This window comes from Channa argus, chromosome 7 (assembly GCF_033026475.1).
Source record: "Channa argus isolate prfri chromosome 7, Channa argus male v1.0, whole genome shotgun sequence".
Classification (NCBI taxonomy): Eukaryota; Metazoa; Chordata; class Actinopteri; order Anabantiformes; family Channidae; genus Channa; species Channa argus.
The window spans coordinates 21931305-21954863 of NC_090203.1; the positions used below are offsets into that span (position 1 = coordinate 21931305).

General features: G+C 39.9%; 1 protein-coding gene across 2 annotated transcripts in view; it reads left to right on the top strand.

Annotated features, from left to right (window-relative positions):
• Positions 1–23559, top strand: part of oxr1a (oxidation resistance 1a) — a 141551-nt gene that overhangs the window by 33334 nt on the left and 84658 nt on the right. For both annotated transcript variants that reach the window (XM_067508913.1, XM_067508915.1), the window contains exon 3: positions 21396–21592. In XM_067508913.1, the coding sequence (XP_067365014.1) occupies positions 21396–21592 (197 nt within the window). The remainder of the gene's footprint in view (positions 1–21395; positions 21593–23559) is intronic.

Consider the following 23559-nt stretch of genomic DNA (forward strand, 5'->3'; position numbering starts at 1 on the left):
CTCAGAAACATAATTATGCACTGCCCAACTCAAAACCGCCCAGAATACAGATAGGCCCAGTGGAGGATCACTGCCCAAAACATTTTAGGCTAAGAGGTTCTCAGAATAATGGAGATATTAGATGCTCCCAGCCTCTTCATTCTACTCTGCTCATCTCTCTGGCAGGGTTTCACAGTGACAGGGGCTTTGTGATTTAGAAAGCCGTAAAAACGTCTAAATTGAGTGACTCTCTGACCAGGCTGCAGTCACGGCCTCCGCAAAGACAGCAGAGCTGATTTGTAAGTGTTTGTATACCTACGTATACTGACTGTATGTAACTGGTGTCTCTGCAGCAGGAAAGTGTTGACCCTTACCACACGTGTGAGCTCTGTTACATTCTTTATGATTGTTTATATATCACATAATTATTATAAATAATCATGCAAAAAGTGCTTTTATAATGATTATGGTACGGTTTTCTTTCATCTTCACAGGATATTTTACCTTAACATTTTTAAAAAATCAAGAGGAGAAGTGATTGCTCTTTCTATTTACTTTATTTATATTATCCACAATAAAATACAGTATATAAACTTGAGCCATGGAATACAGCTTTTTAATACAGCTTTTTATTGGTATTTTCCTCTTTACAGACATGCTCCAAAAATGTTTTTGGTCATGAGGGGACAGTGAACACAATACTGTTCACATTTAGAAGATCTGAAACAGCATTAAATGTTAGTCCAAAACCCTTTTGTTGCTCTGGTGCTGAGCTCTTACTGTAAAATGGGGCTTTTACGGCTTTGCTCTAAATTTCACTAGGTGATCATTCTCTGTAGATTTATCAAGTGACTGCTTTCACATTTTCACATTGTTTTCAAGTTGTCATTCGATTCATAGCTATATAAAACGTTCAGTTCTAGTTAATGTAAGAAAATTGGAAAGAGAATTCAACTTATTTGCTTTGATAAACTTTAAAGCTACGGTCAGTTGACTAGCTCTGAGAAAGCAGTTGGTCTGACGTTGTCTAACACCCACCTTTAAAGCTCACTCATTAGTCTTCACTGGAAGTCTTCAACTTCAACTTCATGGTGACAAGGTAAGTCACTTTTGCTGGTCAAGAAATAGCTGGGTACATAAACATGCTACATAACGTGTAACTTGTGTGGTTGTATTGAACTAATTAAACAAAAGACATTTAATGTGTAGTTAGTTTGTGAGCTGCTGGTGGCCAAGTTGTTTTCCCATCATCATCAAATTCAAAAGACAAATATGACCGTTGCATTGATCCTTTGATCTAGCTCCTATTCCCCTTAATGTGTATCTATTACTTTAAAGTACTAAAACAAACAGTAATTGCTACAGATGTTTGAGATTTGATTGATTTTATATACAGACGTTACACAGTCATTCATTTGCTGAATGGGAAATATTTGATTATGATTCACTGTGTGAGTCCTCAGCCAGCAGCTCTCCATCTCTGTCTTGCCTCAGGTGCTATTGAGTTTCCATGACGATGATAGATGGATGCGGAGCTAAAGCAAATGTTACTGCTATAGCTTTTATTGCCGTTGATTCAGAGCAGAAGTATACTTTGACATTTTGTGACCTGTGCGTCCACTCTTTCATTCTGAAAAGCTTTGAATATTTGAGTGTTGTGTTTGTTGCTTCAATTTACACTTATAACCTATTGTAAGAGCACACTCAAGGCCAGCTGCTATTCAGTCATCATACTGCTAAATGCTGTCAAAGTACCATTATTTATCTGGATTGCCAATCTGGCCACATTCAGGCTATTAGTGTTTCTACAAATACAAAAAGTGTTTACCTTTTTATATTGCATTTAGTTTAAAGTTAAAAATTACAACCATTCAGATGTTTTTTTTATATTTGTGTGTATGTATTCTTCCATGTTTCCACAGTACATATGATGGGGAAAAAAGCTAAAAAGAAAAAAGAAAAAAACGAATTATTTTTTAATCAACAACCACAGAATTAGTTGCATTTTTTTAGTTTTCAAGTACAAAGTAATACATAAAGCACTTTGTCTTGCCATAGGTGCTATACTGTATCTCTACTGTACTGTATCTGCTGTGTGTACTGTAAATGACTGTACAGTGAGGCAAAGCTACGTGTTGGTGGATAGGGGGCAGTAGAAGTATGTTGCCTCAACATGATCACTGTATGACCAGTGGTACATGGTATAAGGAGAATGGCATGCCTGCTGTCACTGCAGTGAATTTTAAGTTGTGGGTAAAGCAGACAAAGAACCACAGATTTGGGTCAGCTGTGGCCTGCAGGAGCGGAGCTGTCGCACAGTTGCAGGTCTGTTGTTGACTGCATCAGTGTGGAAGGCAGCATGCATGTCACAGCCATGTATCCACAACACTGAGGATACTGCTACACGCATCGTGTTCGCCTCATCTCCTCTTTTTGCATTTTATGTGCTGCAAACATGCATTTTAATCCAGGTTTCTATCCACATGGCTGTGTGTAACACGTGCATTCATCCTCGCTTTCACCGTGACCCTTTCATTTTTACCTAATCAGCCTCTCACTTAGCATATTTTCTCCCTCTGTTTCTACAGCTCCGTCATTGTTGCTGGACTTTTTGTTTTGGAGGGTCACAACCTTCCTGAATTAGATGAGTTTCTTAGGCCTCTCTCATCCCTGTACCACAGATGGAATCCAAATCCTTTTGGCATCCACGTATTATGTCTCCGCTGAGTGGCCATAAAATAGGGTGCTAATGCTTTGAAGGGACGGACACGCAGGCAACGATAGCCTGCAATCTTGTGCCCAATCAGAGCAAACAAGAGCAGAGACAGAGTGACTCATCACCAGATGGCTGAGTGTGGCACATCTCCACCACCAGGAGGCCTTATGCTTTTACCACCTGGATCAGACCCAAGTGACACGCCCCTAGAGGCCAGCCACCCGGTACACACAGCAAAAACCAGGCAAAGTGCCGAACATACACACCCCCATAATAATTGCACCCAGCTTGGATCTTTTTCCTCTCTTTTTTTTTTTTTCTTCGCCACGTCTGCATAACCAGCTAGCATTGACAGCTTCCACATTCTTTTCCTCTCCATCCTGTCCATCCCAATCTTTATTTCTGTCAACTCATCTACTGTACCTTCCCCACATTACACTTTTCCTCCCACACCTTGGCTCAGCCATCAGTAACGGGCTCAAATCGGCTTGGCCAGCTAAAGCCTTCCTCTCCTCCCCCTCTTTCTTACTCTGTGTATCCCTGCTTGTCTGGGTTATATTGGGCAAATAAAATAACACACTTTCCATCTATCCTAACAAGGACAGGGTCACATGACAGGCCCGTTCCTGCACTCAAGCCAAGCAGTTTGAGAGATCGATTCTATTATGTCCTCTACAAAAGAGTCAATGGAACCTGAGCAGAAACCTGCTACTGTTTTCAAAGGTTTCTTCTTTTATTTCCCCCAAAGGCAATTTCTTTTCCTAATGGTGCCTAAAAGGTTGCTTTGCTTTAAATTGAGGCTTGTTGTGAAGGAAGGGAAGTCATAATGTGAGATAGCAACAGGGTAATCGCAAGCTTTGCTTCAAGACAACTTGAAGAGAAATAAGGTAGAGACCCATTTACCTATTTATTGGGGCGTACGTCATAAGGAGAGTAATGGCGAGGGTTTTTCTCTTACAGTTCAAACTTGAGATTTAAACTGTGTAATACCGAATTCGAACAATTGCTCGACCTCCTGAGGCCCAGTCACCCAAAGCACTATGCATACTTGACTGATTTCCTTGAATCATATGTCTTTAAGCAAGGCTCAGACCCTTTCCAATAGTCGCTTCGAAATCACTTTGGGGTTTGAGAAGAAAAATACAAAATGATGGGAACAACACGGACGTATCCTCCGCAGAGAGCAGAATGGGAAGATTCGAAAGGCTTAGCAGGACTGTGGAGGAAACTATCCTTTTGTCAGAGATGGTTTTTAAGCATTTATCAGGGAGCAAGTCATTTTTCAGCAGTGGCTGTAGCGTCTTAATAGGGCACTTTAGAGTACCCTTCTGGTTTTTGAGAGCAGATGGTACAGTCGTCATTAGGCTGCTATCGCAAGCCTGCCGAAGCGGAGTGAGCTGTGTGTCACTTTCCACACCAGCTTTTCACAGATATCCATTTGCAAGATCATCTCTTGGCTATTGTATTATCACACACAATCAGGACCGTCTGGCTGAATAATTGTAAAGCTTGAGTGCAGCCTCACCAGCAACTGTGAGAAGTAAAGGACATATTGGAATAAAGACCTAATTAAGACCATAGTGGTTATAACACAAAAACAGATATTAACAGTATCCAGCCAGCAGTATCCTGCTGTATTCAAAAAGAATCCAACAACTTGATAATAACTAGGTAAACTATGAATTAACTACAGTTAAAAATCACATCTGTTTTCATCAAAATAGAAACAAAATAAAGCTTATTTCCCAAAATTCAAGCACTGCTTAACAGCCGTACAACAGTGTAACAGCCTTTATTATAACTGCTATATAATTACAAAGAAGACCCATGTCATCCTTGGTGAGAGCAGAAAGACTTTAAGCTACTTGGCAAATGGCAAAATGGAATGCACTCCTACAGGAAACCGCAGTATAAAACTCACAGCAATTGCTCACAGCTGCTTTACACAATAACTGGAAAGGTATACAGGTGTCCAAAACCCACTCACATTATCATTTTATCATTTAGCATTTTGCGTGAGTGTAAAAAAAAAAAAAGTGCCACTTTAACGTTAGTGATTTGAATTATCAGTCAAGAGGCCTCCTAACTCATTTTGCCAATTAAATCAACAAAGTCATTTTTTTTTTTTCTGTAGCTGTGTCATTGCACACAAGACAGGATAACAGATTGGCAAAGTGAGGGAGCAGCGTGATGCAGACTGCATGATGTATTTAAGAGAAGATGATTTATGAAAACAAAAAATGTTTGTTAAGAAGAAAAATCTAAGCAGCAAACTGGTGTATGTCTTTAGGAGCAAGCAGCCTGTCCAAACATTTATGCTCTTCTCAGCATACCTTGCAGTTTATTACATTGAGACTTCAAGACATACGGAGATCGGAAATTCTTGGAGCTCAGGAAGGTGCTGTGAAAAGGCAGGCTTTCCTCCTGCCCGGGAGCATTGCCATTTGTAAGCGGTATTAACACTTTCACTTTTAGCCATGGTTGTTTTGCAACCTAGTTTGTTTGAAGCATGCTGAACCATGTACTCTTACTTTAAATAAACCACCTAGGAAGCCACAGGTCATGTTCCCAGTTTTGGTCAGGACCTAATGCACTGCTCGTGTGTTAAGTCGGTCTGTGTCTGCACGTACAGAGCAATTCTCATAGTCGACACAGGTGGAGCAGGTGAAATGAGCACTCCAGGACACGCTTCTAATCTTCACCGCTTTACCTTTAATCCACTTTGATCAGGAAAACTGGACTTGCGGTTACAGTGCATGCAGTAACCTGGTGGCCCAGATACAGTAGATTTATGATGGAGGACGAGGAAAGAAGGCAAGTGTGTGTCCTGAAGGTAAATGAGTGATCTTCTAATGCCTATTAAAGTTGTACATTACTGCCCCTCATGCAGTATTTGTTCACCTTGTTGTTTTTTTTCTACATAAATTCCCATGCAAAGCACCAGGAACACCACGCAATCTAATGTATTAAATGTAAGAAACTTGATGCTCATGTGAAAGTCAAACCTGTAAGATAAAAGGCAAGAATTCAGGTTCCAGCAGCATGGCATGTGACGGGAATCTCCAACCACTCAATATGCTGACAAGTGGCTTAGTAGCGTTCAACTGAAGCTGGGTTGCGATCAGTTTGGTGTCATTAATGTTTTATGTGAAGTCAACACCTGCATGTTTACAGTCTGCAAATATCATAAATGCCCTACGGCACCTGGCATCGAAACAATAAATCTGCTGAAATGAACAATAAATCTGCTAAAATGAACAGGTTACAAGACAAACAGTATCTTTCAGTGCACATGCACACACACACACACGCACATATGCAGAACTGCAGAAGCTGTGATGTTTCCATTGCTCTCTTCTGGACCATTTGGATGACTGGAACCATTTTTTTCCCAAAGTTGAATTTGATCACACTGAGCTTACCTGAAACTTGCCTGAAAGGGTGAGATTTGCTAATGTTGCTTCTTTGTACAGACTTATCATGACCCACGATTTGTCAAAGTGGCCATGAGCTAGACCCTGAACCACAAGGTGTGTGTGTGTGTGTGTGTGTGTGTGTGTGTGTGTGTGTGTGTGTGGACAGTGGGGGTCACTCCTTGAAAGTCTTGTATGTGACAGCTGCAGTGGTCCTTGTCAGTTGGGATTAACATTGTACCACAGGGCAACAACGTGGTGTGTGTGTGTGTGTATAGTCAGCTCTTTAGACACATCACAAGTCATTAAAGCGAATAAAAGATACTGCTGTTAAGTTTATGTAAGACTAAAGTTTAAAGCTTTTAAAATGACTTTTGAGTCATATTGTAAACACCCTCTATGCTGGTAAGTGTAGTTGCCCCTAATTAAATTACATACAGATCTTGCTGCCTTGGTGTCACATCAGTTTCCCTTTTTAGAGTTTAGAGCAGGAAGATTGTAGTTTCCTTTTCTAAATTTGGATGCTCTTCTTTTATCTTCTTTTTGTGGGGGTTTCTTTTTTTTCTAATACACAAAGCAACACTGGGAGCTTCCCAAATTGTTATCTACTACGGTAATTTAACACAAGACCATGAGATTTGTTTACTCAGTTGTTTTTCACTGGAGCCAGTAGCATCGGTGTTAGCTGCAGGTTCCCAGAGGGGCTTCACTGTAGTGAGCGAGATAAACAAAACAGATGTGAACCAAGGAGTGGATAAACTCATTAGCAACTTATCATTACACAGACTCGTGTCTGCACTTCCATTTTTTTGGAAGGTGCTGAATTAAGAAATGTATTTGTGTCAGCAGCTATTAGGTCAAACACAGAGAGAGGGTGTCTGTGTGTGTGTCTGTTTCCATCAGCATCATGGACCAGATATTGACACAGCATCACGACAGGAGCATGTGTGGCTGTTTCTAAAGAGGTCTACAGTTGTGTGACCTCCGTGTGCGAGCAAGCACGCGTGTGTGTGTGTGTGTGTGAAATGAGGAGCAGAAGTCATCACACTTGTTTGTTTAGGAAGTTTGCAGGAGATTTGAAATGATGAATTAATAGTGGCAGAGCAGTGGTGCAGAAGATGCTCTGGGGAGAGAGAGAGAGAGGGAGAGTGAAAAATACAAAAAACTGGAGAGAGGTTGTTGCCCGCCGTGCTCACCGAGACACCCCGCCTCAGAAACCCAGCTGGGGCAGACTGGCGCTCACTCAGCATGTTAATAGTCATGACGTGGGGTGGGGAAGCAGGGTCGACACGACAAGGACAAAGCCGTGACAGACGACAGACTTACTGTGTTGTTTTATGTTGGAGCAGGAGCAGACACATTGCTGCACTGTGGCAAACAGCAGCAGCCAGTGAAGACAAGACAAACAGTGCAAATACATAGGGACTCAAAGTTAGTTGTTCCCATATGGTTTGACATATATTACAGGGGCATCTTTCAAAGGCTGTGTTTAAACACCAGTTGCAATGATGCTGTTTCTTCAGACCATGTAGATCTCAAGTTAAGATCTTGTTTTTGTCAAGCTGTTGACAGATCAAGCTCCACTTTTTCACAATTCCAGCAAAGATCTAACATATTTAGCTCTGCAAAAAATGTTATGTAACACAGGTATTATAATGGACTGCAATTGACTGGGCAGGTGCTTGTGTTTTACTGTCAAACCCCTTCACTGCACAGTTGCCCGTGTATGTTTTTTGAATTAGGAAAATCTTGTTAATAAACACAAGACTACATGACTACAGTCACTGCGTACATCCATACTCCACATCTGGCCCAGCATCTGTCTATTTCAGATGACATAGTTAGGGATGGTAATCAAGAGGATAATACAGGTCTTATGGACTTGTGACACATACATAATAAAGGGCCTGTGGCAGTTTCTGTATGTGCACATAGGAAGCGTCTAGCAGGGCAGCCACCCATTGTCAGTGTTTACTGTTGGCTTAGGACCTGAAACAGCTTAGCCTCTGTACACAGCACAGCATGAACAGCCTTGTGCTGTGTTTAAAGCACCTGTAGAGTAAAACTGCTTTGCTAATCAGTGAGGTATAATGAACACAGATTTTAGACGTGTTTACAGCCAAGTACAGTCAAGTATTATCAGTCCTGAACAATTCTATCCTTTGTCTTTAGCAGTTTTTTTCTTTTGTCTTTAATTCTGTCATCAGTGGTCCACTTCATACAAACAATGATGCTACTAATGATTTCTAGGATGTTTGTTGCAGTTTTGCTGATATAGTTTCTTTAATTACCACTAATTTTACTCTAAATACTTTAAATACGTATCTGTACGTTTGTGATTTTAGGCAAGTAATGTGGGAAGTTTCAGGCTGATAATTGTTTGCATGTAAATGGTTTATCTTTTTTCTTAAGAACATAGTTCTTTTGATGGACTTACTTAAGTTCACCGCTGAATGGAAAACCTTTTACTGAGCTGAGCATCAGCGGTGTGGGAAGAAGCTGCATAGTAACTGACATTCAGTAGGAGGAGCAATGGAAACATTTCTCAGAAGCAGAGGATTCAAGTAGAAGCTACTCTAGTCTAGACCTTATGAAATACCTCATGTAGAGTTTGTTGCTGCCTCAAGGCAGCAGATTCTCAAAGTCAAAGATTCACTTTACAGAGGGGTTGGATTGAGATTCAGCTGTGGCACATTTTCTCCTTAAATGAAATTCATACAAAAGGGTGACCTGGTCGCCCTTGTAAACAGTGCACACTTTAACAATTACAGATGTGCGTCTTATTTCACATGCGGGGTTAGCCCTTAACATAGCATATTCAACAGTGCACCAAAATGTTATCTTAAACTGAGTTCCATTAGATTGTGTTGCTTATTAATATTGAAGCAGCTGGGCAGTTCATCTATAATCCTCTGGTGACACCTTATTGTGAGAGAGATGGGTTTATGAAGGCCGAGCTGCAGGAAGATAACAGATGTCCCATTTGAGCTGAGCTGTGCTGGGAATATCAAGTGTAGCTGCCTGCGTGGTGCTAGTTGGCTGCAGTAGCAGGAAGACAGGCTGTTCACTAAGTGCTGCCCAGTTGGAGAGATCAGTCGTTTCTCTCTCTCTCACACACAACTCTGACACCATACTGTAAGTCACATGACGACCATTTGGTCAGTTGTGACTATGCTACGCTATTGCGACTGGAAAACTTCCTATAGTCCGTGCACTGTATATAACATGCACCATTAAAGATGTTCCAAGTCATTCAGAAGGATTGGAATAATTAAGGTTTAAGATTAAAAAAAAAAAAAAAAGGCATCCGTTAAAGTTCAGAGCCACAGCAACTTGTCTTGCTCTACAACCTCGAGTTTCCGTAGTTATTGTCAGAAAAACGACAACTCGTAGCAAACAAAGTGCACCAGTCTTAAAAATAGACGATAGGCTGCTTTTTGGATAATCAGTTTTAGATCAGCAAAGAGAATAAGTATAGCTTCATTTGAGCAACAGAGGAAAAGATCACAATGATAACACATTCTTTTGAATAAAGTTGAATGAGAGACAAATTATAACTCTTGACCATGAGCAAAAGATTTTGATCTTATTTTATCGCTGAAATGGAAAATGCTAAATTCAAACAATTACAATGAAAATCTTGCGCTATATCTTTTCCACATTGCACAGTGTTTACTTAAATTTAAACTAAAAAGAGACAAGTAACAGTGAAACGTTTATTAGCAGAATAGTTTGACATTTTGCTTAACAGCGTATTTACTTCCTTGGTGAGTTGGATGAGATGTTCAGTGTGTTGAACTATTGCTTTAAAGCAGTTGTTAAAAGTGAATCTATTTTGGTCTTTTTAAGTTTGATGTCTGTCTAATGTAACATTGACTCTGTCTGTATCATCAGAAATCTGTCAGAAAACCCAGTCCTGTCATGTCCAATTTAGGGATTGCTGTCAGGTTTAGCCTTTGGTCGGTGAGGTGACTGTCATGTCCAGCATCTGCAAAGCAGCTCCACAGCCACTAATGTGTTATGTGTGACACATTGTATAAGTTTATCCGCTTTTCATTTACATATTTAGCTTTTATTGGACTCATTAACGCCGTCTTTTCAGCCATTTTACAGCCAGTTCACTAATACATCCATGCTGATGAGGCTTGTTTCTATGTAGATTAGAACGAGTGTGCACAGGGGAGCACCATCTATCAAAGGTATCGTAAACTTCACCTTCATTGCATTTACATACATTTAAATCCCACTGGGTAATGTGTGTTAATTGTAATGCAAGCAAACACCTGAAAATGGTAATTTAAACCTATATGTTACTTTTTTGATAAGTATAAAAAAATCTACATTAAATGATTTTAGCTGGCATCTTTTTTTTTCAGCCCGTGGTAGTGTATGCATATAGATCTGTCAGGCTTCATTGAGCCTTGTTAACTTTTACCACTAAGGTAGTGAATCTTCTATTTATAAAACTGAGGGATTCACCAAGGGTTCTATTCCTTATTAGGTCGATTTTTGCTCATATAAAATACAATATATATCATTCGATTTGAAAGCATCACGTGCTGTTAGAAGAGTGAGCTTCTGGTTTTCTGCAATGATTTGGTGTGAGAGTCAGTTTGATGTGATTGACAGCTGCCCAGAGACCTCCTGGAGGCTCTGTCTTCATTTGCCATGTCCATGTCAACTGTCACTTTCCATTTAGCAGATATTCTCCGTCCTACCAGTCCTCCTAACACCCTTGCCATTGTCTTGTTCTGTAAGATGGAGATCTGGCCTCTGACACATCTGATGACCTCCTTACACCCTTTACTTGCCAAAGCCTCTTATAATTTACTTTGCTAATCTATAGGGTTAAATTAACAAATTAACCTTGCATTTGTTAATCTAATTAAATCATTTATTAAATGCAACACTGAAGCAATGTCTATTCCATAAGCATTTAGCTATTAGATCAGAGTGATTACACTAAAGTAAAACAAGCCCAAGCAGCTTTTAAAACTTAAAAACTATAACAATTGTTGCCCAATTAAGCCATATTTTGATCAATTACAAATGTGTCCACTTTACAACATCCAGGATTCATGTGCCATGATCAATGGGTGCCAGTAACACCAGTGGCAACAGATGTTGGGGCTTCCAACCACTCATTGCTTACTTGCAATGAACAGATGTTGAAGTGATGGCAATGGCTGATGAAACATTGAACACAATCAGTGCATGAATTTTATAACTGTGGAAAGTTCAACATTCACACACAGAAAAGGCAGTAGATTATGGACCATGGCAAACGTAGTGAAAGCTTTCTGTACTTTAATGAGGCGGTGTGCCACTAATTAATCAAAGCATCAGTTTTATATTTATAAACAGATTGACCTTAAATTGTCAGACATGGAAGAATAAAGTCAGATTACAGCTCATGTTTTAATTTTTCATTTTGGCTTCAAAGTAAGGTTTTTTTTTTTAGTTGGCCAGCCTGGGGCACAACATTATATTCAGAATTTTGGGATATAATAAACTGTATATTAATAATGTGTTTATAAGATGTCAAATACATAACTTATGTATTTAATGTCTTTCGTTTTAACTCTCTATAGTCATAGTAAAATAATAAACAATTGGGGAGGGGTACAAATCTATCCCTCTTACTAGAAATCTGTGACAGTTGGTGGAAACAGTGTTTAAACAAGAAATGTTCAGTCTTTGAAAGGCTGTTTGTTTTCAGCTGCGTCCCTATTACTATTTGGACCAGCAGTGTCTGCCAGTCTTTCTCATCGGCTTAAGTGTGCAGATTGATGTGGATTGTACTGTCAAGCAAGTCATATTAAATCAAGCCAGTTTAGCGCTCGTATCAGCACAAAGCATTTGCATGTACTCAAATGTACTGTAAGCGCTTGCAATCTCAGTCTGGGAAGAAGAAATATCGGGACGTCCATACCTTCTTACTCTGGCAGGAGGTGGCACCTGGGATGGCCCCGCCCTCGACTGTGAAACTATGCATTAATAAGTAAAAATTTCTCTCCTGTGTCTTGTGTCTCTCAGCCCAAAGCCCATTTGCTACAAAGTGTAAAACTTAACGTCACAAACATATTAATTACAGTAGTTACAGCAGTTTTCCTATAACTATTCTTTTCAGCTGCATAATTGGTGCTAGCAGGATTGTTGCCCATGTTCATGAACTGAACTTGGATTTGCAATTATGACAGGTTTTGAACAGTTCCGTTCCGTGGGAAAGCTCGTCAAACGCTACCATGCACACTGTAGAACTAGGGTCTAAGCAATTTTAGTGCAGCTGAAACACTGAGTGAAATGATTTTCAGCAGCATGTAATACTCATGACCAGAGAGTTGGGCGTCCTTGCAAAAACAAATACTTAACCAGTCCAAGGCCATTTTGGCACATATAGAGCCTGAATCTGTGCACACAGTGTCAGTGGGGATGCTCTTTGCTGTTTCAAGGACATGGTAAAAATGAGAGACTGGATCTGGCACTGTTCTTGTTTTTTTTTTTTTTCTTCTTCTGCTAATTAGCCAAGCAAAGGTTTGTGCTTCAACAAATGAGCATGGGTTGACATCCGCCTCTGCTCTGGGTCAGATGGGATGTTTGTATCACTGGCAGTCTCGTTTATTGCCTTTTAGACATAAGCAAAGGAGAAAGAAACAGGAGAATGTCATCTAATTTTTTTAAAAATGGTTTTTGTATTTCCCAACATCAGTAACACAATATGACCCTGAACCTTCTGCCCACACTGGTCCCACAGCTTCTCTAATTACAATCAAATAGAATAATTAGTTAAACAATAAAAAAAAAAAGCAGACAAACATAACAAGTGAATGTAAAATATTTTTTTTTTGGAGAACAAAAAGTATGTGGGTGTTAAACATTCTTCTTTCCATATTTTGGTGACTTCTTAATAAAAAATACTTCAACTTTTTTTTTTTTATCAAGAAATTGAACTAACCAACCTGTAAAATAGATGTATGTACCAGATATTTGCTTACATTTTAGCAGGTTCTCTAACATACCAACTAGTATTTTTTAGTTTTACAATAATTGTAGCACTTAGTGGTTTAGGGAAAAAAAGATGAGATTTTTCACACATATACTTTTCTTACTTTGTGATGCATGTTATTCTCCCTAACAAATAAGATTCAATGTGAGAAGCCAGTAACTGTGATAATTAAAACTCTCCTCTTGATCTTTGCTGTCTCACCCTTCTGCTCTGTAATGATCTAACATGATACTCTGCATGCTGCTAACAACTGCCAGTACTCAGGACGCATCTCTGATTTCAGCAGCACGACGAGCCACAGTGGCGTGACGTTGCATCCACTACTTCTTCTGCTAACCAATCACGTCACTGCTTGTCACCAGCACTTGGCAAATGGGAGCAGGACTGAGGCTAGCAACCAGGAGAGGAAGTAGACAGTGGGTGGCTGATGTAGAAACGGTCCTAAGGCCCCGCGGATACTCATAGAATGAAATGCTGAAGGCTGTGTGTGATTGAGCAACTGACTCTGATGGGGTGTGTTTGTGTTTGGGTTTGAAGGGAGTGAGCGTGCATCCTTTTTTTTTTTCTACAGGTGTCTGCATTTGTTTGCTTGAATGACACAAAGAGCTAAAAACTGTGGGACAAAACATCCCCCGAAGTCAGAGCCAGACACAAACAAAAGAACACAGTTTTTTCTTTTCCCTTCTTGCCTTGTGTCAACAAAGATAATTCCTCTGTTAGTCAAGTGAAAAGCAGTGGCTGAGGGGGGGTTTCTGTGTGATATTGATACATTTTAGAAAATGAATTGCAGCCCAGCTCTGTGCTCGTGAGCCAATCTGTTATTTATGATTTATGGATCAGTTGTGGATCAAAATGGAACCGTTCAACATTGTTGAAAGATGTCGCTAAGTGGCGGAGAAATCAATCGGACACAGCTCGGGGGCGGGAGGCTGGTGAGGCATTAATGTGTGCTGATGTCTTTATCTGCTATCGGTGATTGGTCAGACCTTGATTGGAAAGGTGCAAACTGGCATCTGGGTTATTTAGTTCAAAGCCAAAATCAGACAGCTAAGATTTTAAAGTGAAGCACAGATTTAGTCGCATTTGTTTTGTGCTTCACTTCCATGTTCATGGAGGTTTTCAGATCCTTTCCTGAAATGCCAAATACATCATAACAGTTTTAATTTTGGATTAATGCAAGTACTAATTCTGCAAAGAAGTGGCCACTGTGATTATATGATATTATTGGATTATTTCAAAAATTACTAAATTACTAGATGAGAGTGTTTATACTTTAGTCCAGCACTTGAGTAAATGTTCTTAGCTACTTTTTCTCCACTGGACTTTATCATCTTATTGTAGATAAATGACTAATATCTTGATGAAACATGCTCATGTAATAGATGATCTTATACAACACAGAAAAACTAAAAAGGAAATAATCTCTTTCAGAGGCTGTCTAGCAATGGCCACACACACACACACACACACACACACACACACACACACACACACACACACACACACACACACACACACACACACACACACACACACACACACACACACACACACACACACACACAAACAAACAACTTTAGTTTGCAGTTTTATGTGTGCATGAAATAAATCACCATAAAACTAACTCACTGCACGTACAACCAAAACACAAGGAAATCAAGAAAACCAAAATGATTAAAACACTTCAGACATTAATTGACAAAAACCATCTCACCCGAATCTACCCTGTCTACAGAAATTAACTTCTGTCTGCTTTTTTGCCAGTGGGAAACAAAAAAGCAAATTTAAAAATAAGTCAGAGAATTAAGAAAACAGGGGAATAATCAGGTGTTTCCAAACAGAAAATGGTTCAGAAATTGATGTTCCCACCCAACAACCCAGTTAGCTGAGGGGGGGAGGCCCACTCAGTGAGGGAACGGTGCCTGTCGCTTCTCATTGAAGGGAAGGCTTTTGAATGTGTTGGATAAATACAAAATAGACGTTAGAGGTTTTTATTGCATTTTTCATCTTACAGGTAAGTTCAAATGCTGCATTCATCCTCCAAATAACAAATGTTGGGTTGTTTTTCCAGGAAAACACACACACAGTCCCACCTACAACCAATGCAATCCAGCACAGGTTTCACCTTTTATCTGTTTTCTTTTTTTTTTATCTGACTTGCGGCTTTCAGCTGATACTTTCATAAACACAAAGCCCAAGTTTTAAAGCCCCATTGGTCAAAACCGCCACATAACCCTCTGACACAGAATTGCTGCCCTGGCATTTAGCAAGAGCAGATGAGCATAATGTGGCGTAGAGCTTCATACATCATTATGCAGAGGTGTCTGACAGCAGAACTGAGAGGTCCGGCAGTATTTCATTAGGCGTCCGGAGGCCACACAGGACCTCATTAATATGCACCGCCACAGGTTGTTGTTGGCCTCTTCCTCTGTGCTTGTGTCCGTATGAGGAGCACTCTTTCAGTCCAGCAGCCTGGACAGGCACTGACTCATATTTATGAGGCTGAAGTTGGTCCCCACTTGTCTACTTGTTTTGTTATGTCTGCCTGCTGCATAGATGGTAATAATTTAAATCCCTGCAATCCATTTCAAATAGTAATTTGATTCCATGGATGATAGATGATGCGAAGACAGAGGATGTTGACGAGATGATTAGCATGTAGTCTGGAGATGAATCCCTTAGGATTAGTGGAACTTGCTCTTGTATTGTATGTAAGCACCTAATGAGTCCTAGATTTAAGTCTACCAGGATGAGGAGAACAAAATCCCTTATTAGTTTTTATAATTTGTAAATGATTAGCCAGAGCTGTCAAGCAAGGTGGATACTGACTGAAATGTTTCCACACTAACGGTTAATCAGTTATTGAATGCTTGCTCCGATTTGTAACCTTGCATCCATTTTTGATTACACATTTAAGCTGTTTTTAAAAAAAATAATTTTGGGTTACAGTTGTGTGTTTGTTTAGATGACATTTGACATTCCTTCATAATCTTCTACGTACTTTAAAGCATAGGGGACTGTACTGTAAGTTGGTTGTTGGTCCCCTCTTGCCATCTGTTGTAAATAAGGACAGTGGAAGGTGCAAATGTGGGACGGCCGTGGGTCAGTTGGTGGAGTGACCGCGTACCAACCATAGGGTTGAAGGTTTCGCGCCACGCTCTTATACTCAGTTCAGTAACCTACTACGTACCAAACAACACACAGGGCTTTTAAATGAGATACATCCGTTCTTTTCCCATTTCTAAACTATTTATTTTTGCTTTAAGATACTAAAACAATAGTGAGTGCGGGGATCAGCTTTTACTCTGTTTTGTTTAAATCGGTGCCTCAATTTCTTCAGTTTTGGAAGTAAGATAAATACAGCACAAAAACGTCCATACTATTTGTGACAAAAGCTCATATTCTCAGATTTTTTTTTTTTTTGAGGGCTTAAATACAATAAATCTTAAAATTTATAATGTAGAAGTGTCAACAGTGTTTATCGTCTTCACTTTTTATGCCACCATAATGTTAGCAACCTGGCAGTGTTACGTAATTGAAAGCAGTCTTATTTAGTACGTTGTTGAATACTTTTGTTTGCACGAATTGACTCCTACTCTTGAAGTATGTGATTTTTTTGCCATTTCTCCACTGTGGCACACCCTGTTACCCATGCGTCCTTTGTCAATTGGGCCTTTATGCGACAATTAAATCAGATATGTTTTCCCCCATCTCCTTTCTTTCAAAGTTACATAAGCAGCATTCAGAGTTTTGGAGCTTTAAGGCATCATTACTGTCAGACGGTCATTGTGCTGCCAGCACTGTAACAGAGTATGACGTCAACCCTGGCTTCCTCTATTGGCTTTATATAGCACAACCGCCTATCTGCTGCTGTATGTAAACACCATTTCCCTAAAAAAAATAAATAAATGTGTTGTGTTGTTGCTGCAAGGCATGGACCTGGAAGAGAAGCAAAGAGGAGGAATGGAAGGCAACACAAATGCAGCACCCTCTTTTTTTTTATTGGTCTAATCCCTCTTAGCAGGGGAGCGATAAGCATGTTTTGACTTAGCCCCAATTTCCCTGTTGTTTATGCATCCTTTGCCAAGCCACGTGGATCCCGGTAGAGTCAGATAATCTTAGTGATGCCAGTTTGGCAGGGCTGCAAATATACTGCTGCCTCCTGGCCAGGGTCAGACCACAACAGTGGGGTAGAAAACAAAAAAAAACTCTTTGTCTGTTTGCCTTTATTTTCCCCCCTCCCTCATCGCCTTTGTGCAAGCATTCGCTCACAGATAGGAATCTGTGAGAGCCGGTGGCTTATGTCGACACGTGCCTCAAATTCCTCTCTTGTGCTTATAAGCTCATAGCTTGCAGTGGAGATGGAGATTGGTGCAATCATGGCTCTGGACGAAGCCTATTTACCCAGAAATAAAAACACCCCAAAGTTAAACCGATAGTGTCGCGAGGAGCCAATTCCTCACTGATGTGAGAGAAAAAGCTTCTTAATCTTGTTGCAGTTTGCCACTGGAGCTTTTTTTTTTTGAGGGAGGAAGCGTGCGTTGGCCGCATTACTTGCTTAGACTGGGAGACACCGTAATGTAAAGCAGTCAATGCAGTAGCTGTCAATAAAACAAAGATGCCACTTATAGTTAGTATGTGCTTTATCAGGGACACCTTTCGTCTCTGTACGCGTCCTCTCTGTTTCTAACACCTCACACTCCCTCTTTAACTCGATGGATGCCACAACAAAAATCTGTTGTCTAGTGTCTGTGTGTTTTTCAGTCGTGCGTGCGAATTTTGCTCTCAATAATTTGAATTGACTGTACAACGGTGAGCGATGGGCTTGCACAGTTTGACGCCTGAGGTTTCCAATTATGTCAATGGTGCCGTTTGATTTTTATTGTGTATCTGTGTAATAGATTTATAAAACTTTTATGCAAAATGTGCTTGTTTTAGTGTGATTATCTTTAGGGTGGACTTAACAAGATAATAGAAACCTGCTGTGAACGTAATTTTCTTAAGTCGGATAAGAGCAGGAACTTCAAAATATCACAAAACGTACAAACCAGCAGAATTTTTACTGTTTTTGTCACATAGTTGACATCCTCATGTGAATGCATCCTGTCTCTTGTGGGAGCAAACAAGTGATCAGTGAAAGCTTGTGACCAGGAGGTTGCAACCACAGTACAGAGCCTGAGGCAGTGGGGGGTGTTGGCACTATGCAGCCTGTAAGCAGAAACAAAAATGCTGACCCTACAGGATACGTACTGCCGCAAGAAAGAAATAATAAAACAAAAATAAACATTACTGGACAAAATGAAGGTGGACAGTAAGGAGAAAAACAAGCAGCATCCCCTGCTTTTAGACCCTAATGTCCGGCTACAGGAGTGAAGCTTTGTCCCGTCAGCACCAGTTCACCCCAGTGAACACTGTGACTGTTACAGTAGCAATGGCCTGATGCACCAGGTCAAATATGGTTCATATGGTTCAACTGTAAGCAGTCATAAAACATCATTTCAAACATCATATTACATCATTGTGCTTGCCTCGTACCTCACTTGTAGGTCACTTGGATAATGTAAATCTACAGTGAACTGTAACACGTCTCTGTCTTTATCTTTATTTTATTACACCGTGTCATTGCTGTCTGTTTTGACACATGGTGAAGATTTAAATACTTCATAGTGACAATGTGGGGAAAATTACACTGTCCAGGCTTGGACATTGTAGGACCAAATCTGCTGTGCTCAGTCTCCGTGTTGACTTCAGTGAGTCTCCGACTGGTCTCACTCTGCTGGGTGCTTTCACTGTTACTTGTCTTGTTCTCAGTCAGCAGTTTTGCCCATTATGGTCTGAGTCTTTAGACTAGTGTCGGTTTTCCTGTTCATGGTTGTCCTTCAAAAGAGATCTTACATCTCAGTGAAACTGCGTTGACTAAAGTTTCATTTGACTGGAGAGGCTGTTCTTTTGACAGTTGCTGTAATTATAATCTATATTTTGCCGTCGTATGTCCTGTGGAGTACAATGTACAATAACGACTTATTGGTTTTAACTCACACTTGTTAATGCAATAAATAAGCAGTGCAGCCTACACTGTGTAAGATGTATAAATACATACAAACTACTGACAAGCTTAAAGAAGAGGCATAGTTTTATGGATATGAAGATTTAAAAACAGTAAAATTCATTCTTTGGTCTCATTTCTGACTTGTTCTGTTGCCTTTTTCCATTTCATCTTAACCTACTTGGACTTGTTTGTGTGTTTGTGTCTATGCACATTACTCTGGCAAAGTGTTGAAGCATGTACATTAGTCTTTCCAAAAGCAATGCCTGAGACCACATATTTTACACACACACACACACACACACACACACACACACACACACACACACACACACACACAGAGATATACTGTATATGCACCCATGTTGCGTCTGTCCTCGTTTTTTTTGTGAGATAAGGACATTGATTCCATCACTTCTTCTTGTACGCATGCACGCACACACACACTCACTTGTTTTGATAGTGTTTGGCCTTGTAGCTCAGTGAAACAGAGCTAGAAGAGGGGCTTCATGAGACAGTAATTAGCAGCAACTCCTGAGGGAAAGGAGCTAGACTTCTCATGGCTTTAGACACCGTCTCTCTCTATCGTCTTACACAGCCATTAACAGCAGCAGCGGCAGGTCTCTGCTTCTCACTGATTCTCCAACCTCATTAGGTGTCATCCAAACAAACAGCCTGCTCAAAATACTCATTAGCACAATGTGGCATATCCCTAGTACACTTTGTCTACCTTTGTTTAGCTCAGTGAAAAACGTCACCACACACAGTTCTGCAAAGAAAAGATAAAACGTAAGGAAGACGAATCGGTAAAAAGGAAGGAATGCACTCTCTATGGGCTTTTTCCTGGCTTTAGTGGATCAACCTGTAGAAAATGGTTCGTGTGTGTTTGGTTTTTTTTTTGGACTTATTTAAGCAAATTTCTCCTGATGTTAGGGTTTGTTAGAAAATGAACAAACATTTCCACGAGATTCTACGTTTTCATTAGGCAGTTAGACACTATGTCATGTGTGCGGTTTTGGTCCATCAGAGGATGGGCACTTGGGTAAAATGGCCAGAAAGATTCTGTTCGCTTCAGCAGTTTTGCTGCAATGACTGAAAGTGTGTGCGAGGGAGCAGAGTGCTGGGAATCCTATATTGCTGTTTCAGGACTTTTTCAGACTATAGATAGATAGTGTTTTAGAAGGCATTTTCGCTTTTTAGTTCTTACTATATTGTATATAGTATTTTTTTCACCCCTTTGTTTTGTTTTACTTTCTCTTATGATGTTCTGTACATGGGTAGGAGTGAGACGATATGTGTGTAAATAGACCAACTACTGAGGGTTTGGGATCCCCTGTTCAGATTAGAAAACTCCTTTAGAAATGTTGTACACCCAAACCCAGAATCTCAGCCTTTTAATTGGCTTTGAGTTGTTGTTGTTGTTGTTGTTGTTGTAGGCAGATTCTGATATGACCCAGCTCAACCAGCCGCTATTTACATAAGCACTCTACAGAATGTACTACCTTTAATGTAACTTCAGCTTTGTGCACAATAAAATTTAGTTGTGCAGCCACTTTCACATAAGGCACAGGACATGTGCATAGGCCTAAAGCACAGAACTAATCTTTGTTAAAACCTGTTAAAAGTGTTAAAACCTCAACACACAAACAAATACTTAAGGACCATGTCACTGTAAAATGACCTGCTGTTTATTTGGTCGTCAAACTTGGGGAGTGTACACTGAATGGTGGCTCGAAGCCTCCGGTCAGGTTTTTATTTAAACAAGATTGCTGTATTCTTAGTGTTGCCAAAAAGAAAGAAAAGCGGCTTAACCTTTTGTGTTTCCACAATGAAAGAACACGATGGGGAGACAGAATAATATAAACCCCTACGGCTGAAAGATGCAGAGATTGTGCATTCGTTCTATATATCACAACAGTCTGTACAGCCATCAGCCAATTAAACGTGGCAATTTAGCCATAACTTGTAAAATACAGACGTTACTCATCATCACACCAGGCTTACTCAGTGGAACCGCTCACACATAAAGAGCAACATTTCCATTTCCAACATCTCACAGCTCTTTGCCTTTTTGCTGCCGAACAATATCAGTACTCAGCAAGCACAGCTAATATATTCACCTTCAACATGCGTCACACAACTTTTCCCACTGCACTGTGTTATTCTCAGTACCACAACAGTCTTCAATCATATAAACCCTCTGCTTCTGTGGTGTGTTCTGTGGTCCCTCTGCAGACTGAAGAAGAAGTCTCAATCAGTGGATATTGCCAGTCAAGGTTTCTCCCCGACCCTGGTGCCAGCCTCACCCCGCAGCAAGGCTGCACCACCTGTTGCCAAGACAACCACAGTCCTCGCAGTGCAGGAAAACAACACCACCAACTACCAGCGCTGCAGCCCCCGGTGTGGAGAGCTGAAGAGAGGCTACACCATTGGTAAATGACACTGGGGCTGGGGTTCTGACCTGTCTGCTTGTTTAGCAACAGTTGATGTAAAACTCAGCCAGATCATGTTGTAATTGAAAAGCATCCACAAGTTCAAGTATGGTAATCATATTTTAGCTTGTTATATGTGGGCAATAATTGCACTTCTTTACCATCATAACATCAGGCTTTACTGCTTTTTAGGTGTATTTCCTGTAAGATATAGTTTTAGATTTTAGTATTATTACATTTAATAATAATAATAATAATACATTATTATTACATTTTCAATTGCTACCAGGCTTTTGGGAATGGCTTATTATTCTGTGTGTGTACAGGACTGTGCAGATTCTTAAAGTTCACACACCCTCTGAACTGTTGAACTTCTTATTCAGCCAAGCTTCCCCATGCCACATCCACAGCTGGCTCCCTCCCATTTCTCATCTTTTAATTCATGTGCTGTCTACAAATTATAATTACCTGAATCCGATGAGATGTATTCCTGTGATGAATCCTATTATTGGTGGGGGCGGGGAGGGTGTAACCGTCTGTGCTGTGGGTCTATTTTTGTTTTGAAAGGTAGGTGGCTACTGTGAGAGTAAGTACACTTCAGGGCGCTGACTTCTGAGAGATGATGAAATGAGTTTGAGGTAAACTAATTCCAAACTCATATATGTAATGCATCTCTGTTCGCATCATTGATGTGATTCGGTTAGCAAGCTGCTTGGGTCAAGATTAGAAAGAGGAAATGTGGGGAAAAGTATACAAACAGGATTTTCACATTCTGCTCAACTACTGAAGGTAAATCTGCAAGATTTTTTTCACTGATTTCTTTTCCATTTGAGTTATTTGGTGCTGATAGTTTTATTCTCATTTCCAATTACTTCTCTATTCTGACTTAGTTATTTTCAACAGTCACCAGTTTGACAGACAGATATTACCACGCAATAGTGTTGTTGCTATTGGACTATTGGCTATTGCTATTTTGTGTATTAGATTAGATATTTGGAAGGCAAATACAAAGGGCTTTAACTTTTATAGGGGCAATCAGGATTCAGTCATTTGTTATTGTATTGTTATACATTAATGCGTATGCAGTACAATTTAACAATGAGTTAAATAAAGGATTTTAAATTGTGCAACAAAAGTATAAATTCCAGTAATGGATTGGTAAATGCAAAATGACAGATGTTTAAAACATGGAAAGGTTCAGGAGTGACAAAGAATATGAGAGGCTGTAAAAAAGTAATGAACAGAGCAAAAAGTGAAAGAAAACCAAGGATGAGTAAGAATTAGCAAAAAATGACATTTTTTGACATTTATATCACTCTGTGTCATTTATCTTAACCCGGTGGAAGAGAGAACACTGGCTGTTCTAACTTGGTTCTATCAACTTCTGTCATAACGCAGGGTGTTGAACAAAAAAAAACATTTTAATATAGCGTCTGGATTAAACAGAAATGTGATTTTGTCTATACATGTTTCCACGTTAGCCAAATAATTGTGCATATTATTGTCACATAATTGTACATAGAACCAGTTTTTTTGGCAGCTGTTACACGTAAATGAACCAAACCAAAGCATTTAGGTAAAAATCACACACTCATACACAAGACCACAACTACATTGACTGCTTTTATATGCACTTAAGAAACATGGCTCCTTGAAATACGTGTATACATGCAGCAGAAGAGTAAAGTGATTTTAGAAGTCTGGCGCTCAAGTGAATTTTGAATGTATAGTGACAGAAAACGCTGCCTTCTGACTTCTTTCTTATTTTGTGTGTGTTTGTTTCGCAGCAGGTTGACAGCATAGAGGGAGAAAAAGGAATAAAAAAGGGGAGACGCACTCAGCTAATCCACGACAGGAACTGTCTGAATTTTTAAAATCTGTGGGCGAAAGTGACTTGTTTTAGACTTCTACAAGCCACTTGGGGTTAGTTACATTTTTTTTGTCTGACTTTAGGCGAACTTTATTTT